Genomic DNA, 12016 nt, shown 5'->3' with positions numbered 1-12016 from the left:
AAAAATCATAGTATAATTTCATACCATGAATATTTTTTTATTTTTACCACTATAAAAAAAGGTGCCTTTCACAATTTAATATATGGAGTATTTGCAATGCAAGGCTGTTTTGGTAACTGTTTGGCATTATTTAAATGTGTATGTGTTTCATGACAGAACATAAATCAAAGTGGCTCATATTAGCTAAAGACTTCACGTTGTACCAATAACCAAAGTTGTGACAAAAGTGAGAGGGGAAAACCAACAAAGGCTTTTTGTTCTGGGAGAAGTTACATAATACAAAAATGCTTTGGATCCATAAAAAAAAAAAAAAAAAAAAAAAAAAAGAAAGAAAGAAAAAGTACTGGTTACAAAAATAGTGCTTCACCAATAGCACATTTGTCTTGCAATTATGGCAGACAGAAACGGGACAGGCTGGAGAAACTTTGGATTAAGGCACTAGCATTTGTGAAAGGTTAAATGTTGCACATTTGTAGATAGTTGTGAAAGTCTGAATGAATGGAGACTGACAAAAATCTATGCAAAACAGCATATCACAAAAGATAAAAAAATACAAAAGTTCTACATCAAATTTGATTACAATATTAGACAAAAAAAAAGCAATGTGAGTGGGCTATTAGTGTTAAACGTACAATTGCAATGGATGGATTTAAAAAAAAACCAAAAAACTGAAATTCTGCAGTTTAAAGAAAGACTTGAGGAAATGTTCATATGGTGGTCTTTACAAAAGACAATAAAAAAAATCCATGTTTTTAATAAATGATTTAAATGCATGTCAATAAAACAGGAGCAATATGTACAAAACATCATGAATAAATATGGGCGGTTTATTTGTTGAAATGTCGCCGTGTTAGTTTCCCGCCATTGGAATCACATCTTAACAGAATTTTCATATCTTGCCTCCAATATGAAATACAAATATCCCTCATGATACAAAACACAGTCAGAATCCCTCCAAGCTCCGCTGCTCTCTAAATGAAGGAACACTTTAGGCATATTTCTCATGATCTCAGAGGATGAATTCCAGGAACTGTTCATCACTTAAAGTGTCCAGGGAGAGGCAGTTGGTCGACCTGTGACCATAGAAGGAGGGTTTGGCTTGGCAGTGCAGATAGGGGTAATAACTGGGATCTCCTGATGTCTTTGTGCCTGGTGTGACGTCTGGGAGCCCAGAGGTGTAGCTGTGGGACGAAACGGATGGCACGGCCAGTCTAGTGGGTGCAGAGGGTGGCAAAGGACGGACATCATCTAGGCTGTGGCGATTGGGGAAAGTCTGCGGTCTGGACTTCAGGATCGATGAGAAGGAAGAAGAAACTGATGTTAACAAATGAAGGAAATACAATCAAACACGAACTAAAGGTGTGTTGGGTTATAACATTTCCGAGTGATTTTTTTTTTTTTTACCATTCTCTTGATGGGCAACAAAGCATCTCGATCAGCATGTTGAGGCTGCCTTCTGTATTCTGTGGAGCACACATGATTTAAATTGTCAATGTTGATAATGGTGAAAGTGGACCGAGTTTCAGGATAAAAGCCGCTACTTTCACAGAATGTGGAGGAAGACATGCACTTCACCGATACCTGGTGATTGAGTCTCTGCAGAGTGTCCAGCAAAATCCATAGATGCTCCAAGAAGATCAACCAGCTGGGACATTTCGCACCGCTCATTGACAAGAGCCTCCGCTGGGCTACCAACTCTGGCCTTGATCGCTAGAAAAACGGCATACATATTTTAAGTAGGCAAAATAAATTTTCACAATCACAAATCTAGGAAAAAAGTTTTAATTTAATAGTAAGGTCTAATGGTCATTAGAAAAATTCTAAAAAAAAAAAAAAAAAGTACAGTGCTTTGAAAATTCATTAGTCCGCATACAGAATTCTGTCTTTGTTTTACTGTTGCAATTCAACTTTTCAGGTCATTAAATTAACTTTTTTTTTAATTATTATTAGAAGCAGTTCTCAAATGGTCATCTAATTTACTAAAAGAGGCATAAAAGCCATCAGAATCAACCTGACCATGTGTGAAATATAGTGCTTCTTAAACATAACTGGTTTTGCCATCGTATAGGTTTATATCTGGGTTGCTGTGTGGCTCTGAGATGAGGCACTTGGAGAAATTTTGGAACACTAATCTGGGAATTCATTCATCATTGTTCCACGTTTCCTCTATGTGAGGTTAAGGGTGATTTTATGACGTCAAATATTTAGCCTTAGATATCAATGACTTTCATCCATTTTTGAATTTCAGCTCATTGGGATATGATGTGTTGCATAGTTTAGCTTAATTCATGCTAGTGATTTCTTAATTTGACAGGTCTGGCAGTAATCCGACATGATGTGGCTAGTAGCATAGGACCAGAAATTGTGCTTAGTTGCAATTAATTTATGATTTAACCTTTCCACTTAAGGCCAAATTGGTCTAGATAGCTCTTCAACCCCACTTATAAAAGGAAATTATCATTAAAAACTACATTTTGAACTTAATAAGGTTATCTTTGTCTGATATGAGACATTAAAGTGTGACTAAGAGCAAAAACAGAAACAAAAAGAAACCACAAATTCAGTGAAAACCTTTTACAAGCATCTTAAGTACCTGATGTAAAAACAAATCCCACCTCCGTCTTGTTGCTCCTCTCTTTGATCTTTACTGCCCAAGTCAAACTCAGAGATGGAGGAGCTGTCCTGGCTGGTTGCTGAGCTCAAACACTTCTCCCCGTGTTGTAGACCCTCCTCCCCCATGGAGGTCATCTCTGTGCTGGTGCTGTGCTGGCGGGCGTCCGCTTCAATGCCCGAGCTGCCAGTGGAGCGTCGAGACAGACCAGGGCTGCTCTCGCTGCCCGGCGGATCCAAATCCAGGTCGTCACTGATGTAGGACTCTCTGTAGCGCTTCTTCTCTAAAGATCAAGACAAGCGACATTGAAAGTTGTAAAGCCAAACATCTAATATGTGCTTAAGCAAGTCGGGCTCCTTTTTTAGGTCCTAAATACTGAGGACCGTACACCTGCTCTACCAAACAGTGCTAATCCCACACTTTCTTCTCTTTACCTTTGCTTTCCTCCACCTGTCGCAGGTGTTTGAGGGCCGGCTGCAGGCTGAGGTAGACCTGGTGGCTGTTGCTCAGATGCAAGAGGAGGTGTCGAGAACGGAACGACGAGCCGGTGTAGTAAACCAGCTTCCTGGCCGATGGCAAGCCATCTGGCTGGATCTCAAATTTCTTCCCCTAAATGAGACGATGTAAAATTAACTGCGAATGTCCATTAAATAATTACAAGGAGTCCCGTTACTCTCGAAAGGGAACAGAAACGCGCAAACGAGAAGCGTCCGTACCAGGAAAGTTAGACGGCCGACATTTGACCAAGGGAAGTTGTACAGCAGCTGTCGTATGTTGTTCACTTCCTGGAGAGACAAAGCAGACATTTAATTAGCAGCTTTTTGAATGTGGAATATGCTTTAACATCTTTTAGAACAAGTGATAAGTATTTTTTATTTTGATGCCATTTGGACTTGAATAAGACCAAGAGACTCTCCAGATATCTCACGGTCTGTTGGCTTCAAAAATCAGTCGGGTCTGGTGGCTAATCGCTAATCCACCCACCCCCACCCAAATGGCCCCTGATTGACAGATCAAACAACTGACAGGCACAACAGGCGGCTATCTCTTAACGGACTGCTTAGTGGCAATCCCACACATTCCTCGCACAGCTAGTCGGGGGGTTTATTAGGACCACGACTACAAAGGAGAACGTCTTTGAGCCAACACAGAATCGGTTTTTGTGTACACATGCGCTGACATACAAACTGCGCATTAATAACACGCACCTGATAAACCTGCATTCCTCGCAGGGTGAGACCAAGCAGCGCTGTTCCTTTCTCCTCCTTTCTGTCCTGAAGGAAAGAATGATGAGATGTCAGAGAGGCATCCGAGCTGCTCAGATAAGATAACTCTTTCACAGCCAAGCCTCCCTCTTAGGTCACGGAGAGAAGCAGGACTTATGCCAACACAACATCTCAAGCTGCCGTCTATTGTGCAATAAATTGATCGGGTTTCAAAATATGACTCAGCATCCAAGTTGCTTCAAATGTGGAAGATGACATACTGGAAACGCAATCGCTAACGAAGTGGCGTGAACCTTTTACTCTTCATAAGAACAGAATTTCCTGAAATGAATCAAACTTTCCTGGCAGTTGCTACAACATTCTGGAAATGTTAGATTCCATAATCCAAGTATGTTCATAAAATTATAAAGAAAAAAAAAAAAGGAAAAAAAATCACAATTACACTAGAAGTCTGGACTGGATTATCTGGAAAACCTTGTTCCATACTTGTCTAGAGTGACTAAAAATCTAATTTCATCCTTCTCAAAGCTCCATGGGAAACTTGAGCTGAATCTTCAATCCAGTTGCCCAATAATTCAAAGAGTGACACCCATAAAACACAAGGATTCCCTTTGAAGCACCATGATGAAGCGTCCTGACCTTTTGAAGCCTGTAAAATGTGACGGGGACATCCTCCAGTTGGCACGCTTCTCTGATGAAGGAGAAAATGGCATCACGAGTGGACATGCCCCACAGCTCCTGGTGCACTTTGGGCCCGTGACAGAGAAGGTACTTCACCCCACGTTTAGCTATGATCTTCAGAAGGAAGGTGGGACACGCATAGCTGACATTTAGTGCCTTGCAAAAGTATTCAGACCTCTTGAGCTTCTTCAGACTTCGCCACAAACGTCTTTGACCAAACAACCCAAATGCAATATGCTACTTTGATTTTTATTTATTCAAAAGAATGGTGAGAATCATGTATCATTTTTCTTTCACTTTACAGTTTTGCAATAGTTTATCAAATTACACCCTAATAAAATACACTGAAATATATAGCTGTAACATGGTAAAAAATTGGAGGCGTTTGAAACTTCAATTTCTACAAGCAATCACACACACAAAAAAAATTTCTAAATGTTTAATGAGAAAATATCAATATCAAACAGGTTTTTTTTGTGTGTGTGTGTGTTTCTGGCAGATGTTAGTACATACCCAAGGGGGAAAGTAGTCCTTAGGTTCAAAATAGGAGGTGACCTCCATGCCCTCCCTCTGCATCGGGCAGTCACCGAGGTCAGCCTGCAGAGCGTAACCTGCCAGCTGGAAGTACACCTCCTCCTGCTGACGACATTCAGAGCGCCGGACCCGCTCCCGCAGGTCAGAGTAGTAGAGATGCCGCACCTTTCTCTCACTGGTGCCAGGAAAACGAGAACAGTCCCCCACCAAAATTTAGATATCAGTCACAAAAATGACAAATGTTGAATGGAAAATAGGGAAAATAAAAAAAAGTCATGAGCAGAAGTGGGGCGGGAGGCAGTGCATGTATTGGACATACCAAAAAAGTCTTCCATTTTCAACATAGAACTGCACTTTAAGGAAGAGCAGTAAAGGGATTTGTCTCTTGAGTGTTCCCTGTGGGGGGGCGAAAAATAGAGAGAAATATTACAATAGGGTTGCATGTGTCACCACATAAAAAAAAAACAGCTTCTATAATGTCTTGCCAAATAATGAACCTCTTGGGCCGTTAGCTGTTCATTTACAGACAGGTAAACTCCATCCACTCCAATTATATCTAGGTGATTGCTTGCACTTATTTAAGGGCATCAAACTATACAACTGTAACCCACACTGTTTATATATTTTTTTAAAATATATACATTTCTTTCCATTCCACAGTGAAGTACTACTTTGTTCTGTGAAGTTTGTGTTTGCAGTGTGACAAAAATGTGTAACATTTTAAGTCGTATAAAGACTTATGCAAAGCAACGATATGTCCTGCTTCACTGTCGGGTACCATTTAGTAAGTAGGCTAAACAGAAAAAAAGGGCAAAAAAAGAAATCATTAAAATTTACTGCAGGTGTTAGCCGCTGTACCTTTCCTGAATCTTGCCTCCACTCCTTGGAAAAGTACTTGGCCAGTTTCTCTTCCATGTCTAAAAATATGTGTTCATTGTCTAGGATGGAAATGGGGGAAGAAAAAAAAAAAAAAAAACAATATCAAAGAAAAGGAGACAAAAAAAAAACAAGAATGACACAGGCTATAAAAATCTACTTCCACACTAACTAGTCATTAGAGTGATGAAGACAGATAGAAGAGCAGCCCATTATGGCACATTTGAGATAATCTACCCAGGAAGCTGCAACCACAGTGGTAATTTATGTTGCATCATCTTCTGCCAGGTTCTATGAGTCATGACTTGGACAATATTTTCCCCCCCCCCCGTTTTTGTTCAACGGTGTGTAGCCAAAACACGCTCGTCAAGTTATTTCACAACTTGTTCATTTAACCTCCCATCTCCTCATTTCCACTCTGACTCACTCAGACTCCCTGGCCTCATCGAGGCCCTTTGAGTAACAGCTGAATGAGGCGGCCTGTGTCATGACAAATCCATCCCCGACTCCCACCCTCCTCTTCCCATCATCATCATCATCAACCCGTCCCTCCTCAGTGAAGCAGAGGAATGCAAGCGTGCATTCCAGGATTAATGAAGTTAATATTGCAGGAATCCAGGCCCGAGTGATCGCTGAACCAACACCACAAAAACAAAAGGCTGCTTGTTGAAGTGGTGAGCCGTGCAAGATTACCGGGGCATTTCCACGCACTTGTAAAACGGGAACGCTGGAAAACAGAAAGTTCAGGACTTTGCTCTGGGGCTAAACTGGATTACACCGCTGCATTACGCAAACGTGGAGGGCAGAATGGCATTTCTTGTTTGAGCAAAACGGCTTAATTGTGGACAGGTTGTTTCTAAAGTTACATAAACAACCGACAGTGGAGCAAACCACGGTCGCATAGCGTAAACGGGAATAAATCAGTCTGTTGATGGTCACGTTTTCTCAAAACACTTTTGTAGGAGTTGGGTGTCAAAAGGAAACTTACCTCTCACCACTGTGAGGCCAAAGTAGTGCATCTCTTTAATTCCGAGAATCTCCGCAATACTGTTAAACACATCCTGTCCAGTAGACTTTAACTGAAGTCGGTGAGTAAGAAAAACAAACGCAGAATTCTGCATTTACTACACATTCACACTGAACAAATCACCGTCACTGTGTAGACACGGGCTGGTTATTGGTATCAAGGTACGCCAAACGTTTAGAAGCCAACAACTTTGTAATTGGTCAAATTATTTTCATACCATTCCTTAAGTTTACAGGTTTTTGATGAGATGCATTTTCTCTGGCTGTGTGGAGTTCTGCCCCAGCCCCCACCTGTTGCTGAGCAAAGCTAGGAAAGTATAGGAGCTTAAAAACAAACGAACAAAAAAAAAAATGACTCTTGCACTTTCCCATTTACGTACAAGCAAGCCAAATTAGGTTGTTTAGAAATATTTCTGGACACGCACACAAAAAAATATGGCAAACTATAATCAACATGTCTGCACAACTGCAGGTTAAAAAGTATACCAGTCTGTGCCATAAACATGTTTACATAAGAACTAACAATATTGTGACTGTAATAATCTGTACAGTGTTCCATTTCACTAGAAATATTTGTAGCATTTCTTTGTTTCTAATAAACTTATTTACATTACGTTCATCACCGCTAGGTAATCCTGCAGTAATTTCAGATTTAATTAAAGCACAGCTTGTAATCTGTCCCACCTTTACTTTATATTCTGTCCTGAGAGGCTGTGTCAACAGTATGGTGGGCGTGGGACCCTCCTACAGGGTCTGGCCAGATCTGAACCAGAGGGGTGGGGGGACTGAGATAGCTCTCGTCTTGCAAAAGTGACAGTTTGTGGAGGAAAAAAAAAGCTCTCAATTCTACCCAAAACAAACTGGCTAATTAAAACGCCCGAATTCAGCTTTTTTACTTAGATTTTTTAATCTAGAAAAGATCAGAACAGGATGACATTGTAAGCAATGGGAATGTTAGCTTAGTAAGTAAAGGTTTACTCGTATAACACCTTTCAGAGAAATTAAAATCCACGAGAATCTGAGAAATAAAGCGATGACAAGAGATAAACTTTAAATAACCAAGAACCAATGAAATGTATCCTTAAAGATGCAAGTTCTCAGTCTTTAAATGGGGCTGCCATTAGATTTTGGTTTAAGGACCTGAAGCCTCAAGTTGAGTTATTGATATAGATGACAAGTGTTGATTAAATTTAGGGTCTATTTATTTAATGCTTTTGCTGATGTGTATACATTAGGCTGAAATTAATTACTGGATGCGATAAAAAAAATTGATTTGCATTAATCAGCATTTTATTTTAGAAGATGTAGAATATATTGCAACTTTCCTGCTAAAAATCTATAATTTTTCTATTAAATGCATTTCTTTACAACAGGTTATCGTACCTTGAGAATATCATACCAGCCTGTGCCTATCACTGTGATGAAACAAAAACAAAATCCATCAAAACATGCAGATTTAGATTCAAAGCTCCACTGAGCACCCACCCCGATAGTGACGTCCAGCTGGCTTTTGTTGGGAAGGAGAACGCAAACGGTTCTCTCATGCTTGGTAGGTGTTGACATGTTTCATGTGGGTCTGTGACAAGTTCTGTGTCTGAAATGAACCGTTTCACAATTGTTTCCGCTTCTTCTGGCTTTCGCTTTTTATGTGTTCAAGTCAAGTTCAGCCATATTGCATCTAGTAAAAGAAAAATACACGAATAGCATGACAATTAAAGAAGCAAATAGAATAAAGAAAAACACATAATGTAGTGCAGAAACTGTTGGATGTTCAGAAAAGGCAGATAAATTCAGAAAACAATCAACTCAAGTGTGATCTGATGCATTAATTTGGCATCACACGTCACGCTCCGTGCTAATGTTGAAGCAGTTTATGAATTGTCAAATAATGTTAAAACTGGGGCTAATCAAATAATCCAATTTATATTTGAGCTATAACCAAATTATTCCACACGTTTTACTTCAGCCACATGAAAAAGGCAGATGGAGGAAAACTGGAATACTGTGCAAAGCTCTTTTAATATCCTGCACTACAAATATGTTTGCCGCCTATGAAATGATGTCCACAAAGACGGAGCAATAGAGATTGTGTTCCCGTCTATGCAACAGGAAACTACCTTCTAACCATAGATGTTTACCATAAGCCATTAACCATAAGGCAGAATCATCTTAGAAAGCTTAAAAAAAAAAATCAATCTGTATGTAAATAATCTATATACGTTTCCCATATAAATACGACACTGTTCTCTGTATTTTCAATAATTCATGGCATTTCATCGTCACTGAAAAAGCACTTGAGATGATTAAAACAATCCCAACATTTAAAAACATAAAAATCCTATTAAAAAAAATGAAAAAAGCTATGGATATGAAAAAAAGAAAAAGAATTGCCCTACAATGTCTGCATGCAAACGTTTCCCAGCAAAAACAAGTACTTATGATAATCCTGATATTAACTTAATTTACTGTGATTTTTCCCAAAAATCAATCAGTCTAAAACGATCCCCATCTGGGATGTCTAATTATCCGACAAGCTTTTTTTTGTTGTTGTTGAATTGGGAAAAATGAATCCAACAAACTTGAATTTAACATGGGACTCAACAAATCTTAAACTATCTGTAAAAGAAGCCAAACCACACATGCATACCGATACTTAGTAAAATAAATTCTTCACACGTGAATATCTTAGATTCCTTGCACAAGCTGCATTTTATCCTTATTACAGTTTCTAGACTGGACATTTTGGAAAAACTATGTTGATCGTGTTTGTAGTGTACCCAACATAAAATCAGAAATAATTTGAAGTCGTTCTTCCAACAACTAGGTTCATATATTTTGCCTCGTGGGGGCCCAAAGCCCCAACTGGTATGTCTAAGAATCATTTAATCAGGTTAATTATTGCTGTGCCCTGACTCTGATCCTCTTAAGTCCCACTCTGACCAAAAACATGAAGCAAAAACAGAACAGGGACCTGAAAGGGGAAAAAAAAAAAAAAGAAAACTCACCACTTCCAAAACTAATCCTTCCTCTTGTGTCAAGATCTATAGATAGCTGCAGTTAATGAGGTCGTATTTATTTATTCATGTCTGTTTGACACCAAAAGACCTCAGGAGTTGAGTTTACAGGAAGATACAAGACAAGATTAATCTACAGGAGAAAAAAGGAAACATTAAAAAAGAGGTGTTGCCAGTGAGAACAACAAGTTGTGTGAACTACCAGAGCAAGTTTTCTTGGCTAACAGGGTCCAACTGAATATGATTTATGAACAAGTTCAAACACGGCCTCGCTGATGACTGGGTGTCGACACAAACAGACATTAAAAAAAACCAGAAATTCCAGAAGCATGAACTCAAGGAAGCCGTACTCAACTTTAAATTAACATTGGAAAAAAAAAAAAAAAAAAAAAAAAAAGAGCCAAAGTTGCAACACCAAGTTCATTTCCACTCTGGGAATCAACTTTAAAATACTCCTTTTTTGTTTTACTTTAGGTAAAATTACTCTAAACTAAACTACCGTTGAGTCGGTTGAGTTGAACCGACTCAACGTTTAAATCCAAGAAGGTGGAGAGGTTTCTTCAGGAAGGCACCAGCTGTTGGAAATTATGTTTTTAAGTTGCCAAAAGAAAGAAATCAAAAAAATCTGATATGAACACAGACCACATTTATATGTTGGATTGCATTAAATTATGTCTGAAAAGAGAATAAACCTTTGCCGTTACTGCATTTAGCTGCAAAATAAATAATATTCAAATAAAAGTCCAAACTGCTCAGACCTGGCATCACATGAGAGCTGCCATCTGTATGCTTTAATTCCCCTCCAAGACTGTTATAATCCTGACCTCTGAGCACACTGCTGCTGGCCCGGGGGGAAAAAAAACAACATCGCTTGTCTACAATGTGCAACCTCTCTCAGCTTTGAGCAATACCCCACTAGAACCCTTTAAAACCCCACTGGAAAATATAAAAGGGGGAATTAGCATAAACAGGGGAACACCATGTACATTCATCCCACTTTAAAACAATAGCGTGAGCCAGATTTTCAGCTTGAGGGGAGCGGGTTGGCATATGAGTCCTGACAGGCGTTAAGAGTGTACAGAGCTCTGCAACATAGTTTGTACTGAATGACTCTAATATTGTGTTTTATTTAAGGAAATACTTGTAGGCAACTGACGCAACATCCCTAAAAGTTTCTGCCAAAGTTATTTACTCGTTTTACTAGTTAAATCACGAATCATAAATCAAAACAACAACAAAAAACATTCTGCTCGTTTCTATTAAAAAAAAAAAAATTGGTTACTCATACTGCAACAAGTGTACAAATAGTTTAACGAATAACTTAACTCTTACAGCAATTACTGCCAGAGGCGAAGGAGCCCAGTTGTCCACTTGCAGGTATTTTCACGGCTTGATTAAAAACACTTTTAGTCAAAGAAATGATCAACAAAAAACTACGACAGTTGTACTTCTTGCATGTTGTACTCCACCTTGCATGTGTATGCCTGCGTTTAACCACCCTGAAGCCCAAACGTTTGAGCGACACCATCTGGGATTATTTATGGGGGTGTTGAATGGTTCTTTCAGAAACTTTTTTCTCTCGCATGTTACGATTTAAACCCCCTCTTTTTAGTACATTTTCGGTTAAAGTAGTCCATAAGAGAAAAACCAACATGTTAATTAATGGGCAAGGTTCAACTCATTAATATTTGAAAGAAGCAGTTTTTCATCCCCCCCGATTTGGGTGGTTTGTGAGCTGTGCTAATTAGAGGCCCAGGCTCTACAAGAGCAGTAGGGCCATGTGTTATGGAATTAATTTGAGTTAAGCCATTATTAAAACATTTAAGAGAAGAAGCGTGCTGAGTAAAATCCACTTTATGCTGTCAAAATTCACCACGAAATAAATAAATAATATGACCACAAAACTTTAGCCAGGACTGCATCCGATCAGATCTAATTTAGTCAATACTGCCACCTTCAGGATCATTTGCGTCATTACAAATGCAGAGAAATAATACAAGACTTTGGAGCGCCTGACATTCTTCTACTTTTCCTCGTTCTTGCATAAT

General features: G+C 39.1%; 1 protein-coding gene across 4 annotated transcripts; it reads right to left on the bottom strand.

Annotated features, from left to right (window-relative positions):
• Nucleotides 1-13: 13 nt before the first annotated feature.
• Nucleotides 14-11481, bottom strand: zgc:172136 (FERM domain-containing protein 6). Of its 4 annotated transcripts, none has more exons than XM_014983150.2 (15): nucleotides 11295-11481; nucleotides 9960-10101; nucleotides 8440-8632; nucleotides 6917-7007; nucleotides 5911-5990; nucleotides 5372-5448; nucleotides 5032-5227; nucleotides 4477-4632; nucleotides 3820-3885; nucleotides 3328-3396; nucleotides 3046-3220; nucleotides 2616-2894; nucleotides 1582-1710; nucleotides 1405-1463; nucleotides 14-1285 (listed from the first exon to the last, which is right to left on the bottom strand). In XM_014983150.2, exons 3-15 carry the CDS (start codon nucleotides 8515-8517, stop codon nucleotides 1010-1012), a joined length of 1731 nt encoding a protein of 576 aa, XP_014838636.2. In that variant the 5' UTR covers nucleotides 8518-8632; nucleotides 9960-10101; nucleotides 11295-11481; the 3' UTR covers nucleotides 14-1009. The 4 variants fall into 4 exon arrangements, with proteins under 4 accessions (XP_014838636.2, XP_087869640.1, XP_014838633.2 ...); XM_088013514.1 differs by having other exon boundaries at nucleotides 11301-11481; XM_014983147.2 differs by lacking the exon at nucleotides 9960-10101.
• Nucleotides 11482-12016: the final 535 nt, after the last annotated feature.

Source organism: Poecilia mexicana, unplaced genomic scaffold, assembly GCF_051168715.1.
Source record: "Poecilia mexicana isolate PSO_F unplaced genomic scaffold, ASM5116871v1 scaffold_15, whole genome shotgun sequence".
In the NCBI taxonomy this organism is placed as follows: domain Eukaryota; kingdom Metazoa; phylum Chordata; class Actinopteri; order Cyprinodontiformes; family Poeciliidae; genus Poecilia; species Poecilia mexicana.
This window is presented reverse-complemented; position numbering and strand designations above follow the sequence as displayed.

What these genes read in the sequence shown, in the direction of transcription:
- zgc:172136 (XM_014983150.2), bottom strand. Translation starts at nt 8,517, where the DNA reads ATGTCAACACCTACCAAGCATGAGAGAACCGTTTGCGTTCTCCTTCCC. An exon ending in TCGGCCGTCTAACTTTCCTG is followed by an intron (nt 3,221 to 3,327) that starts GTACGGACGCTT and finishes CGTCTCATTTAG; the next exon opens with GGGAAGAAATTTGAGATCCA. An exon ending in TGTTGCCCATCAAGAGAATG is followed by an intron (nt 1,286 to 1,404) that starts GTAAAAAAAAAA and finishes TCGATCCTGAAG; the next exon opens with TCCAGACCGCAGACTTTCCC.